This window comes from Postia placenta (assembly GCF_002117355.1).
Source record: "Postia placenta MAD-698-R-SB12 unplaced genomic scaffold POSPLAscaffold_2, whole genome shotgun sequence".
Classification (NCBI taxonomy): Eukaryota; Fungi; Basidiomycota; class Agaricomycetes; order Polyporales; family Adustoporiaceae; genus Rhodonia; species Rhodonia placenta.
The window spans coordinates 240,114-254,129 of record NW_020169833.1 but is presented as its reverse complement, the minus strand read 5'-3'; the positions used below and the strand labels follow the sequence as shown (position 1 = coordinate 254,129).

The 14,016-nt window shown below is 53.0% G+C and overlaps 3 protein-coding genes across 3 annotated transcripts; 1 reads left to right on the top strand and 2 right to left on the bottom strand.

The window, feature by feature from the left end:
- Positions 1–223: 223 nt before the first annotated feature.
- POSPLADRAFT_1132920 (hypothetical protein) lies at positions 224–2,327 on the top strand (the record flags this gene model as incomplete). The annotated part of the gene is made up of 7 exons (XM_024484272.1): positions 224–360; positions 411–526; positions 864–900; positions 1,222–1,335; positions 1,444–1,619; positions 1,698–1,751; positions 1,990–2,327. The coding sequence occupies 7 exons, from the start codon at positions 224–226 to the stop codon at positions 2,325–2,327; spliced, it is 972 nt and encodes a 323-aa protein (XP_024342540.1).
- A 729-nt stretch (positions 2,328–3,056) lies between these two features.
- Positions 3,057–9,836, bottom strand: POSPLADRAFT_1132162 (hypothetical protein; the record flags this gene model as incomplete). Its single annotated transcript, XM_024484180.1, has 17 exons — positions 3,057–3,144; positions 3,203–3,415; positions 3,500–3,584; positions 3,636–4,817; positions 4,890–4,957; positions 5,352–5,397; positions 5,668–5,817; positions 5,853–5,878; positions 5,917–6,060; positions 6,582–6,925; positions 7,550–7,594; positions 8,444–8,518; positions 8,618–8,867; positions 9,087–9,196; positions 9,395–9,430; positions 9,510–9,554; positions 9,738–9,836. The coding sequence occupies 17 exons, from the start codon at positions 9,834–9,836 to the stop codon at positions 3,057–3,059; spliced, it is 3,006 nt and encodes a 1,001-aa protein (XP_024342539.1).
- A 1,053-nt stretch (positions 9,837–10,889) lies between these two features.
- On the bottom strand, positions 10,890–13,371 carry POSPLADRAFT_1132412 (hypothetical protein; the record flags this gene model as incomplete). Its single annotated transcript, XM_024484211.1, has 6 exons — positions 10,890–10,928; positions 11,109–11,224; positions 11,280–11,632; positions 11,690–11,710; positions 11,770–12,145; positions 12,195–13,371. 6 exons carry the CDS (start codon positions 13,369–13,371, stop codon positions 10,890–10,892), a joined length of 2,082 nt encoding a protein of 693 aa, XP_024342538.1.
- Between the last annotated feature and the right edge of the window lie 645 nt (positions 13,372–14,016).

The following is a 14,016-nucleotide window of genomic DNA, read 5'->3' as shown; positions in this document are numbered from 1 at the left end:
TCGGAAATTCTGACATCACGTCAATTGCTCAGATACACCACGATTCTCCTGGATCTGCTCAGATGCGATTTTGACTGGGGTTGAGTTCCAAGACTTGACCCGCGGTCACAACGGACAGACTCAGACGAATGACGCTGATCAAAGCAGCAGGCGATGCATGAGTTACTAACGAAAGGTTCCGTTTGCGTCGAGGCTTGGCGGGAGATGGCCTTCTGTTGACAGGATGATCATCTCCAACGCGGTGTGGCGGGCGGTGGATCTCGATGCGGACCCCGTGTTTCGCGATCTGGCTCGCTTCTCCTCGATCACAGTGCTCTCCCTTCGTGACGTCGGCTTCCCGACGATTTTGACGCTTGGCCGGTTAGTGTGCGCACTCCCATGCCTCAAACAGCTCACCCTCTGCGATGTAGGATTCACTCGGCAACCTTTCGATGCTTCCACCATCTCCCAATTCCGTCTTTTGCCATGCAAGCAGCTCGAGATGCTGTCCCTGAGCACGTTGTGCAACGTCACCGTGCCGACTCCTGTGCGCCCTTCCAGCCCTCGAAAGCCTCTATTTCAAGTGCTCGTGCATGTTTGTGAAACATGACTATAACACACAAGGCATTCCTGTGCACTCGGGTCTACTGCCACGATTGGCGGCTGTCGTCTTCAATAATATGAGCTCTGACCCTCTCTCCATGATGGCTCATCTTGTCGATTTCTTCATTACTACGGGCACTGATCAGCATCTTCAAGACATCAGGTTCTGTCTGTCTCCGTCGCTCCGGGTAACGACCGAGTTGGTCGTCTCCCTCGTTAAACTCGTCAGACATTCTGGGCAATCCATATATAGTTTGAGTCCCAATGCGGACGTGCTCTAGCTTACGTTGAACGGCCAGGGTGCGTCGCTACATGCAGGTGCGTTTATTAAGATGGTCTTTCTGCTTAAGTATTTACAACACACACGTATAGCAACATACTTCAATCTTCCGGAGCACACGTGCCTCGAACGTCTGGATCTTACTGTCAGCGTCACTCATGAAACTAGCTTGTGTCTGTGTACTCCTGTGGTCAATATCCTATCCCATGTGACATCCACACGAATGCCCAGGGTTTCAGTGCGATTCTGGCCTTGTGGCTTCCGCGACATAGACTGGGGAGCACTGATGGATGGGCTCCCACGACTTGATGCTGTGCTCTCATGGCCGGACTTTGACAATCTGGTCAACGTCGTGATAGGTGTCTGCACCTTGACAAGTCGGACGTCGGATTTGAGGGACGGGCGGACGAGCTAAGAGCGTGCTTGCCGAAGCTCGATGAACGCGGTATTCTGCGGTGTGTATTAATGCAGTTGTGCACCCCGCTCTCGGAATGACATTGTACCCGATTTATAGCTTACAGCTGAATGACACTCGGTATGCCGTTAGCGGAGCTGACCGTCTTTCCAGCTTGCTGACGCAGTATGTCCAGGGTCGGAGTGCACTGGGACAATAAGACCGGTTCTTGGAAACATTACGGGGTAGGGAGGCGCGCCGCACAGGGCACTGTAATGACCGAAGAAGTGAGCATGGCTGATGGCGGCACCTGTGTATCCCCTTGCGACGACTCAGAGGCAGGTCACCTCAGCATCAGCAGCAGTGCGTTCCAATGCACGGCCACCTTCCTCGTCGTATCCCGTAGCTGCCGAATGGTCCAATAATGGAATCGCACCGCAGGATACGGCGGCTGCTTCGGAAACATGCTTAGGGACCCTGCAGCAGATGAGCTTGGTACGTCTGCCAGCGTATGCTCGTTGATGAGGGACCAACGAGACTGACGTTGCTGTATCCAGGTGTGAAGAGGAGTGGCCGGTGAACCCAGGTTCACTCACGTAGGAACTACTAGCACTGAACTAGGAGCGTTCATTGCGATATATCTCTTTCAAGGCTCGCCATACGATTTCATCGTCGCATGCACGGTGCGACCATATGACTGGGTCCGTCATACTCAACAACATCCCGGTTACAGCTGATCCGTATTTTTCCGTTTGCTATCTGCGTGCCTCATGCCCTTACGAGCCCTCAATGCCCATAGGATTCACATTCATCATCTCGCGAACCTCAAACTCCCGCTCTGATATGCCAATTCCAAACGAGATTTGCAGCGCCGTTCTTCCCTCCGCGCGTAAGACGGATACGAACTGGGAGAAAGCCAGAATTGCTACGCCTTTCCGTGATTTTGCGCGACTGATGCGTACAAGCCTCGCTGTTGGCCGTCACGCCAAGCGCGACTCGCAACGGACAACCTCGCATTCAAAGCTGGTTTTTTGGCTTTTCACCAGATGTCGGCAGAAAGACAATGTTTAGCAAATGAACAAGTACCAGGATGAATTGATTACACAGTGCGTAGAGTATAAATTGACCATGCATACGATAAAGGAGGATGTGAGGGACATATTTGTGTAAAGTATAAGAGCACTTTCGCAAACGATCTATGGCGCGTTCGCATTCCGTGTAGATGCGGTGCGTGCGGCGGAGGAAACGTGATGTGTGCTGATTCGAGACAGGTTCGGCGAGGGGAGAGGAGGGCCTGGGAGAGGACACGAATGCAAGTGGACTGGGAATTATAGCTGGACGCCGCTTAGCCTACCAGCTCCGGGATAAGCTATGGACGCAACGGCTCGGGCTTGGCGGGTGTCAAACAAGCACGCTCGGTGTGATTCGTGTTGATACGAGCGTCCCTGGCTCCGCAGACAGCTTGTCACCCACGCCTTGATGTATGTAGATCAGCGTCAATGCTCCCTCACCAACAAGCAGTCAATGGTAGACGTACCACGATCGTCTGCAGTTGTCCACGGACGTTCCGGCACCGGCCGTTGCATTTGTAGTACAAGTTCATCGTCGCACGCCAATTGGGCAGGTACTCGCACATCCGTAGAACTCGGTGAGGAAGGTGTCTGAGGATCGGCATACGCGGCTGACAACACCCAGACGCGCTGCAAGACTGCAGGGACCACGTCTGAATCTTCATGCGGGGTGCACCGATGGTAGTTTTATTGGTATACCTGCCTTCGTTAGCGATAGTCCCTGCATTGGTTACCACAGCGTCCTGTACGGTAGCTCTCCTGGCTCGTCATATTTTCGGACATCAATCCAGTCAGCGATATTATCGCCCAAGGATGTGCTATGAGGATAACATTGTTATGGAAACTGCGGCGTGTAAAAGATGAAAGGATCCGCACCTTAGGATACCGAGTGCATTAAGCGTTGGCAAAAACAACCGTAGGTCGTGTGCTAATTCTTCATCTCTTTCTTTCTCTCCATGCACTGTCGAGATTTGTATAATGACGTTCGTGAGATTCTTGAAGATGGTCCGAGAGAGAACGGCATCAAGCTGTGGGAGCTTATTCAGCAACGTTTTCAGATCTGCTTCATACTGTCCGTCGGGCCTGATGCTATAAGCGGGACAGAAAACGACTGCAATCATTGATATATGCGCAGATGTGACCTGTGACAGGATCGCGACCACCGGAACGCACAGATGTGACGCATCTCCGTTGTTGTCATCGATTACGAGAAGAAGCCGTTCGAGGAGCGTATTACTAGACACATCGAGATACTGGCCTATACATATGGATTGTAAACGTGCCATAGAAAACATATTAGGAGACGGACCTGCACTGTGTTCCACATCCACCCGTTCACCGGTGTCTGAGAATACAGGCCAGGATAGCTCGAATGAAAGATGGCGGAGTGATTGTGAATGTTGGACGAGCCTGATAAGGGCTGCATCGCACGCTGGTGTAACCCGGGACGACGTTGACAGACAGGCAGTCATGCGCCGAAGGTTTTCGCTGAGACCAGTCGCGATGAAGAAGTCAACAAGGTCAGCCACAGAACAAGGGTCCAAGCGTAAAGGGGAGTGGTACGCCAGGTCAACATATGCTAGATGTGATGGTAAACCAGGGTGCGCAGGAATATTGCTGAGGTCAAAGCCGTGTTTCGCGAACGCGTATTGTGTGTGTAGTTCGAGGGCTTCGAGTGCAGGGAGAGCGCACAGGAGGTGAGCAAAGCTTGTGACCGAGGCAAACGTGGCACGTTTGAGTGCCAATCTTCTAACAGTGCTCCATGGGGACGCCTGCACGAAATTGGGGGGAGGGACTAGGTATCTCCTGTTACTGACGGCAGCCATGAGGTCGACGAATCCAACAAAGGAGGGTCTCAGCTCAAAGTCGTCGTGCCCATGGTCGAGGTAGAGTGACTCCAGCTGCGTGTGCGGCAGAAGATGGAATCGAGAGATGGCGCCTGCATCAAGGGGATGCTGGGTGAACTGGACCTCACAGAGAGTGAGCTTTTCGAGGCGCGGGAGAGCGCAGAGCAGGCGGCCGAGCGTCAGGATCGACGGCAAGGCGACGTCCCTGAGGTTGAGGTGGGTAATCGCAAAGGCGGCCAGATTGCGCACGACGGCGTCCAGATCGAGATCCCGCGCACGCCACACTGCGTTGATGATACACAGCTGCTTAACGCGGGGCCATCTCCCTGCGAACCTCGACGCAAACGTCGCCAGATGTGGAATCGGTCGGCGCCCATCGTTCCAATCCCCGCCCTCGATCCACACCGTCTCTGGCCCACCCCAGCGTCGCAATATACCACCGGAAACATCCACCTTGATGCGCTCCACATCCTCTACATTCTTGAATGTCATGCCACGCTTTAGGCACTCTCGTGCCATCGGCGCGAACTCCTTGCACGTCACCCTGCATCGTTCCAAGGTATCATACTCGCCTTCCTTGGCCAGACCATGGAAGATTTCCAACCATATCTCAGTCGGGAACGGCCGCACCATGGTATGCAGAGCTTCACAATGTGAGTATCATGCCTGCTGGAGTGTTTGTATGCATCGCAATGACGCTGTCAGACAGAGCTCACCAAAATATCGCAGTATCAATGGGAGGTCTTCAGTGTGACGATCCGCAGTCGAGACGAGGTGCGTGCAGCTAGGTGATATACATTTGCTAAATGTGTCAAACCTTAGCACGACATAGCTTCCATGTATCGCCTGCTGATTTGACCCGTGCGGCTCACGCTGCTCAACCCTTCAAACCTTCTTTGAGCGTCTTTTGTTCATCGCTGACGCTGGCCAATCCAAGGTTTCCCCAGTTGCTCAACGATATCACCTCAGCTGGCCTTACTAGAATGCTCTTGGAAGGGCAGCGACGACTTCATCCAAGACATACATCATCTCAGTCTCAGATACCGCTGCTGCCTTATCGGAAGGCCTTATCGATATGGACAGAGACGTCTTCTGACGCGCTGGCGTGTGAGATGTGACACCGCTATTCAGCCAGGGCTTCCATAGACGGTCTCATACTCGGCAAGCAGGCCACCCACCCAAAAGACCTATCTTCCTTCTTTATTTGTAGGCTCGCCGCACATTCTAAGACAATATATAGGATAACGGTCCACGAACGACATCATCATTCACGGGGAGGCGGACCTTGGAGGCTAGCGTAGCGCGCATAGCCCACATGATGCCTCATGGCGAGCCTGAGAACCCAGGTCCGTGCAGTGCTTGTACTCGTAGTACAAATATCGCATGGGCGACACAGCATAAGGTAGGAACACTGATATTCAGGGTCTGTTCCAGTTCGCCCTCGCCGTCTTAGGTACAGTAGCGGATGCAGAGGAAAGGTTCTACCGGACTTACGATCTATAGGCTTTTCCTTCAACTCGCTCTTCGTACGCTGCCACCCATTGCTCTTTACCTGATTGACATGGCACCAACCTATCTGTGCGTGCTCTAACTGGTAGCCTTTTGGTTCGTTACCGATCTGATCTGCGCTGTCTTGCCATATGACTTGTGTTTTGCCGTTAGTCTCCAATTATTCTCACAGCTGCTACTCTGCCCATTTGTTGCGCTATATGAGCTACATCATTCATGCATATCCTAACATACTGGAGGTATCCGTGTTCCTCGTATATGCTGTGAGATCCTAATCCGCCGCCTGGCCTCTCAGTCAACGCCGAGGATCGTGTGCACGCTGCGCCAGGGAGGACGGTTGTAACCTCAACCATCTCTTCGCTCCTAGTGCTTCTCGCCCTCATTTGAGCGGACATAACAGTGTTATCTTTTGCACAGTCACCTGCGCGAAGCTACGACACCGCAGTCCCACACGCCACAGTCACCGAGGGCAATATTGGTGATACCCATCTGTCCTGTCGTTCCCACACGGGCCTAGGATCTCAAGGCGGCGGTGAGCACTTCGAGCAATAGGGACTGGCTGTGGATAATGCCTCGTCAAGGTGGCGTCAATCCGGCGCTGTTGCTCTGATGGAGCGCCGCATCGGCGACAATGTGGTCCGGCTCTGGACACGACACGTCCTCCTCAGAAACCTACTCATCGTCCGCAGCGTCATCCTTACCAGAACGCGTGTCATCGACAGGACTTGTCCGAAGGATTCCAGAATAGGCCGAGGCCGAGGACGACTCGTCAGAGATCATGACAATGGATCGAGCTCAGCGGACGCTGTCCCCGTGAGTGGTTCACCTTGGTCCTGCCAGTAGTCGTGTATGTCTGTGAGGACAGTGACTAGTGCGCGATGGGCGATGGAAACACGTACTCTAGTATACCCCTCTCGTCCAGCATCGGCAACCGCGAGCGCAATTCTGCTGCCACGATTTCGCCCACTTCATCCCTTGGACTGGCGGCGGTCCACGTGGGTGTCACGGCATTCTGAAGGTTGTCAAATGGAGGAGCGCAGAGGATAGCGTCGAGGTTGAGGAGGCTGTCCGTCAGGTCTATCTCACGGGAATGCATCTGGGATGTTGATACAAGCAGTGAAGTGAATGAGCGCGATAAAGGAGGTGGTTGTGTCGCATTTTTGTTGAGCATCGTCGTACTCTCGTAGAGTTGTTGACTCCAGCAGGAATGATAAAGACCGGACGCGGTAGGATTCAAGAAAATCTGCGTATGGAAAAGAGCTGTCAATATGAGCTGCAAGGGAGGCGACCTCGTCTAGCGCTCACCGGCCGCATCCGGACAGATCCGGACTCCTAGAGTATAGCGCTCATGGGTCCTGCTTCCCCTGGGTCTCATTTGTCGTACAGCTACTCCAATCAACGGATTTTACTCTATGAGGCAGATTGCATAGAAAAAGGTTCAGGGCATCTTCCTGGAGAATATGAGCGCCATCGTTTCAGGATGGCGTAGCGCAGTTACCAGAAGTTTCGGACGGCCTGCTATGAGCAGGGACAGCTCAACAGCAACTGACACAGCGGTATGCAGGAGGACCGACGACGAGTCGAACCGTGGCTGGCGCCAAGGTGAGTGTTCAACTTCCCATGACTTCGGTTCAATGTCGACCTTCTCACCGCTCGCCGAACCTGCCGGAGATGAACTCCACGAGCTTTGTATCCGAGTCTCTGCGGCCGCGTGGTTTGCTCAACTATGTTAAGATGCCTCGATGCAGAGCGTTGCGGAGACCTGACAAGAGCTACATTCCCCTCTCGGAGCAGAGTGCATTTGAACATGAAGATCATCCCAAGTGCGTTCATGTCATCGCTCGTCCGCCCACAAAGTACAACGTACATTCAGGAGCACGGGTGCCCGTCGTAGGGCATGATCCGCATGGGGCTATCATATTCAAAGTGAGACTGACAAGGCACCGAAGGGCGAGATGAAAGGCACCAGTAGTCCATTAGGCATTGAATTGTTGAAGCTTGACAGGGTGCTTAACTTGCTCATTGTTCGCGAAGCTGTGTCAAATACGCATTCCAAGTCACCCGGAGGTCGTGGGCTGCAATTCCCTACTACCTCACCAAAGGTTCTCATACAGTAGTCGTATTCCGATTACGGTCAACAACTGTATGCGTCCCGCAGTCGCATAACACATAATGTTCCGTTGATCTAGCGTCAAATTGTGACCTTCCAAGCACGCCATAGTCGAACGCGCTGTCCACAAGTTTAGAAATTGCAACGAATGCGGTGCATAGATGGTGCGTGTTGAGCGTGTGTTCTCCGAGCGTCTGAAGCGTGACTGGTTACAGGAGCCACAATAATGGAACTTGAGGCCGGGTGAGACGCGAAAAGGCGCCGCTTCCTGTACCCTATATATAACAGCGAGTCGCCATTTCATGCACTTGCGTGGGCGGGGCTGAATACCTCTTGTAGGCGCTTGCATCGCAACATCTCACGCCCCTTCAGAATTCCCCTCAATGCCCAGACTACAGTAGACAACGACATTTTGGTTTGTGATGACATTGGTGTGTGAGAATGGCTAGCTGCTTTCACTCCTGACAGGCGTACTACAGTGGCCACAACTCGATTCGCCATGCTTTAGCCTCTCCATTGGCAATATGGTTGTTCTTCATCAGCACCCTGGGTGCAGAGCACTGGCACGGCGTACTGAAAGCAAATACAGATGCCTGTGAATAGTTGATGGAGGGGAGCGGTGAGGTACGTTCCATTTCCAATGATACTCACAAAGTAGGAGGTTGCGTGCATCGATTGGGGCGGGACCAGTGGTACCAGTAAGGACAAGCGGTCCCCATTCCACGCCTGGTGACGCTCGTATCAGGGCTCGCCTGGAAATAGCTGCACGTCGACCGATTCAGAGTTTGGAGAGCAGAGTGGCAGGTGCATATTCTTAACTCTTACGTCGTTTGCGTCATCAAGTAAAGCGGACCAGATCGCGGTATCCTCGATTTGTCCTGCTCTCATGCCTCGCCCTCTGACGATTCGCTGTCTCATCTTGCGAGATATGGCTGCGATCTTAGGGAACACCTTCCTTCGTTTGCCTTGGCTCACACACTCGCATTCCAGTTTGCCACCCGCCGCTTTTCCTTTGCGATGGATGCGCTGGAAGGAAAATGGCAGGCTATTGATGCTTCCATCTTCCTCATCTGTTCTGCTCCGCAATAATATGGCAAATATGGCTCATAGATGAGCCATTGCGGCCAAGCGTCAGCATCGTCGGAAACGTGACATCATGAGGATGAGTATTGTGCTCATCCTCTGACATAGCCTTTACGACGGTCATCGTGTTTCGCTGCCCTGTCCGCATGCCCTCACACGGCAGCTAACGTTGTCTCCACAACGTAGATCCTTCAGTCAAATGCACACGCACGGTACGAGGCAAACCTCCGCTTCTGACATACTTTCTCGTGACAGGATGGAGCCTTTGAGTAGAATTTGCACCTCTGATACTGTCATTTGGGTCTCAAGATGCCCGCCAAGCTATTGTCTCGTGTCCATGACTCTTGCCTTTGCATGCTAAATTCGATGGTGCCAATCTTACTACATGTAGTGACTAGTTGATTCTGCACAACGAACGGACACAACTACGCCTTCGAGGTATTTTGTAGACAAACGATGGAGCACGTGGTGAATAAAGACTAAGTAGAGCAGGTCTAAAAGAACGAAGATGAAACGCACATACACAAACAGAGCGAAGAGCCCAGCGTACGAAGACTAAATGAGATGAAGGTATATAGAACATGTTTCCAGTAATCCACCTCCATTTATTAGTGAGTCTTCCGGTGTAACGCACAGTTAGAGTGACATCAAAGGCACCGTGAAAGAATGAATACCACATCTATCAAATAACACCAGCTGCGGGTGCGGTTCACGTGTCGAGAATTCAGACTGGTTCGGTGAGAGAAGAGAAAGGCGACATGGGGCGATGGCTGATTTGGAGACATGTCCAGGGATCTTGCAGCAGATGAGTTCGGTACGTCTGCCAGTGTATGCTCGTTGATGAGAGATCAAGGAGACTGACATGGCCGTATCCAGGTGTGAATGAGGAGTCATCCGTGAGCTCAGGTTCACTTGCGTAGACTACTGGCAGTGACTCCAAGGAGCGCTCCCCTGGGTACATCTTTTTTCAAGACTCGCCATGCGATTGCATCGCCGCATGCGCTGTGCGACCATAAAGCTGGGTCTGTCATACTTGACAACATCCCGGTTACAGCTGATTCATATTTTCCCGCTTGTTTTCTGCGTGCCTCATTCCCTTACGAGCCCTCAATGCCCATAGGATTCACATTCATCATCTCGCGAACCTCAAACCTCCGCTCTGATATGCCGATTTTAAACGGGATCTGCAGTGTCGTTCCTCCCTCTGCGCGTAAGACGGATGTAGACCGGGAGAAAGCCAGAATTGCCAACACTTTCCGTGGATTTGCGCGACTGATGCGTACAAGCCTCGCTGTCGGACGCCGGCCGTAGCACGCCAAGCGCAACTCGCAAAGGATTAGTTCTCCTTTAAAGCGGAGTCTTCGACTTCGCACCAAGGGAAAGCAGAAAGACAGAGTTTGCAAACGAACAATTACCATAGTAATTTTATACAAGGAGTGCATCAGCGTCCGAGCCCACATATCTTGTAAATACTGAGAAAGGTGGCATCGGCCAAAACCCTAGTAGTGAGCGTCGTATGCATCCGGCGCTGTAGGAGTTCTCGCAAACCCGAGTCTACTGATGGCGTATGGACGGGCAGTCGCTAGTAGCGGCAGAATCAGTATTATACAGGTCGCATGCCTGCCACAAGTTTCGCCGGCATGTGAATGTATGCACGAGCCTGTCAAGTCTGGAGCAACAGGTACATAAGCGCGAGGATACGTGGAGTATAAATTGACCATGCATGAGATGAAGGAGGACGGGAGGGACGTGTTGGTACAAAGTGCATGAGCGCCCCGCAAGAGATCGATGTCGTGTTCGCGCTCCATGCGTGGTGGGAGGTCGTTAGGGGAACACCACTGAGGAATCAATGTTTCGTACGTGTGAGAGGGCGAGGGCGAGGGAGACAAGGCTATAGCAGCTGTAATGGCGGTGTGTGCGGCGGAGGAAACGTGATGTGTGCCGATCCGAGGCGAATTCGGCGAGAGGAGAGGAGGGCCTGGGAGGGGACATGAATGCAAGTAGACCGGGAGTTCTAGCCGGACGTCGCGAGGCCTACCAGCTCCGGCATGAGCTATACGCGCAATGGCTGTGACTTGGCGGGTGTCAAGCAGGATGTGCTTCAGTCAGCACGCTCGGTGTGATTCGTTTTGATACGAGTGTTCCCTCCGCAGACAACTTGTCACCCATATCTTGATACATGTAGATCAGCACCAATGATCCCTCATAGACACGCAGTCACTGGCACACGTACCATAATCGTCTGAAGCAAATTTCGAGGTGCCGAACCGGCCGTTAAATCAGGAAGTAAACGTTCATCGTGGCACGCAGATTGGGCGGACGTCCCTGGCTCCGCGGATAACTTGTCACCTACACCTTTAATGTAGGTCAGCGTTACTGCTCCCTCGCCGAGATGCAGGCGTACCACCATCGTCTCGCGCAAATTTGTCCAAGGACGTTCCCGGCCCGGCCGTTGCATTATGCAGTACAAATTTATCGTCGCACGCTAATTCGACAGGTATTCGTGCATCCGTAGGAGTCGATGAGGAAGGTGTCTCAGCATCGGCATACATGGCTGGCGGCACCCAGGCGGGCTGCGAGACCGCAGGCACCATGTCTGAGTCTTCATGCGGGATTGTGACAGTGGTAGCGTTATTGGTCCGCTTGTCGTCGTCAGCACCAGCACCTGCATCAGTTACCACAGCATCCTGTGCGGAAGCCTTCTCGATCTTATGACATCTCCATTCACGCGTCTCCATATCCTGGTGCAGTCCAGTCCTGGATAAGCAGTGTGTCAGCGAGATAGAAAGGCGATGAGCTCAGCACACGGCTTACTCCACATTATTCACCCTGATGCTGTGAATGAATACATTGTCATTCGAATAGCAGAGCATACAAGATGAGAGGATACGCACCCCAGAATACCACGTGCATCAAGCATGGGCAAGCACAATCGTAGGCCATGCGCTGATTCTTCGTCTTGTACATTAGGTCCATCCAGCGTACTGATGTATATGATGACGTCGGTGAGGTTCTTGAAGAACGGCTGCGAGAACATGGCATCAAGCTGTGGGAGCCCATCCATCAGCTTTCTCAGATATACGTCGAGCTTTACGCCGAGGGGATCAACAGGCTGGAAATCGACTTGAATCCTTGATAGATGGGCGGATGTAACCTGTGACAGGATCTCCACCACCGGAGCACACGGATGTGATAAATTCTCGCGATCGACGTCGACTGCGAGATCAAGGCGTTCGAGGCACGGATTACCAGACACATCGAAGTATGGGGCTATACATATGGGTTGTAAACGTGAAAATGAAACATATAGGGGACGGACCTGCACTGTGATCTACATGCACCCATTCATCGGCGTCTTGAATCTCATACATCATTAAGTATGGCTCGAATGAAAGATGGCGGAGTGATTGTGAATGCTTGACGAGCCTGTTAAGGGCGGCGTCGCACGCTGTTGTAACCCGGGGTGACGAGGGCAGAGAGGAAGCAATGCGCCGAAGTCTTTCGCTGATACCAGTGGCGATGAAAAGGTCCACAAGGTCAGCCACAGAACAAGGGTCCAAGCGATAGCGGGAGCTTTGTGGCAGCTCGACATCTGCTAGATGTAATGGTAGACCAGGGTGCACAGGAAGACGTCTGAGGTCAAGGCCATGTTTCACGAACACGTATGATCCGTGTAACACGAGGCCTTCGAGTGCAGGGAGAGCGCACAGGAGGCGAGCAAAGGTCGTGACCGAGGGAAACGTGACAGCACCGAGTGTCAACCATCGAACGGCGCTCCAAGGGGACACCTGCGCAAGATCAAGAGGAGGGACTAGGCGCCTCCCCTTACTGACGACAGCCATGAGGTCGACTAATTCAACAAAGGAGGGTCTCAGCTCCAAGCCGCCGTGCCCAGGGCCGAGATCGAGTGCCTCCAGCTGCGAATGCGGCAGAAGATGGAATCGAGAGATAGTGCCTGCATCAAGGGAAGGAAGGGTGAATTGGACATCACCGAGAGCGAGCTTTTCGAGGCGCGGGAGAGCGCAGATGAGACGACCAAGTGTTAAAATCGACGGGAAGATGACGTCGTAGAGGTGGAGCTCCCTGATCGCAGACGCGGCCAGATCACGCACGACGGCGTCCAGATCCAGATCCCGCGCCCGCCACACCGCGTTGATGATCCACAGCTGCCTGATCCGGAGCCATCTCCCTGCGAGCCTCGACGCGAACGTCGCCAGATGTGGAATCCGTCGGCGCTCGTCTTCGCTGTTCCCGCCCTCGATGAACACCCTCTCTGGCCCACTCCAGCGTCGCAATATACCACCGGAAACATCCACCTTGATGCGCTCCACATTCTCTACATTCTTGAATATCATGGACCATTCTAGGCACTCTTCCGCCATCGGCTTAAACTCCCTGCACACCACCCTGCATCGTTCCAATGTGTCGTACTCGCCTTCCTTGGCAAAGCCATGGAAGATGTCCAACCATATCTCGTTTGGGAACGGCCGCACCATGGTATGCAGAGCTTCACAATGTGTCAGTGATCCTGTCTATTGAGATGTCTGTATGCATCGCGATCACGCTATCTGACAGAGCTCACGGGAATATCGCAGTATCAACGGGAGGTCTTCAGCCAGTCTGCCGTGCTTTGACGAGCCGCAGTCGAGACGAGGTGCGTACAGCCAGTTGATATACATTTGCTGGATACATCAAACCTTAGCATGGCATAGCTTCCATGCATCGCCTGCTGATTTGATCCATGTGGCTCACTTCTCAACCTTCTTTGAGCGTCTTCTGTTTATTGCTGCCGCCGGCCAATCCAAGGTTTCCCAAGTTGCTCAGTGATATCTCCCATGACTGTCATGTACACCCCAGCTGGCCACTAGAATGCTCTCGAAAACGCAGCGAGGGCTTCAACCAAGACATACACTGTCTCAGTCTCAGACAGCGCTGCCGCTTTATCAAAAGGCCTTTTCCATGTGGACAGAGACGTCTTCTGATGCCCTGGCGTGTGAGATGCGACTCCGCTATTCAGCTGGGGCTTCAATGGACGGCCTCACACTTGGCCAGCGGGCCACCCACGCAAGGGAGCTATCCTCTATCTACATTTGTAGGCTCGCTGCACGTTCTAGAACAGCTTTTCATAGCAATGACGGTCT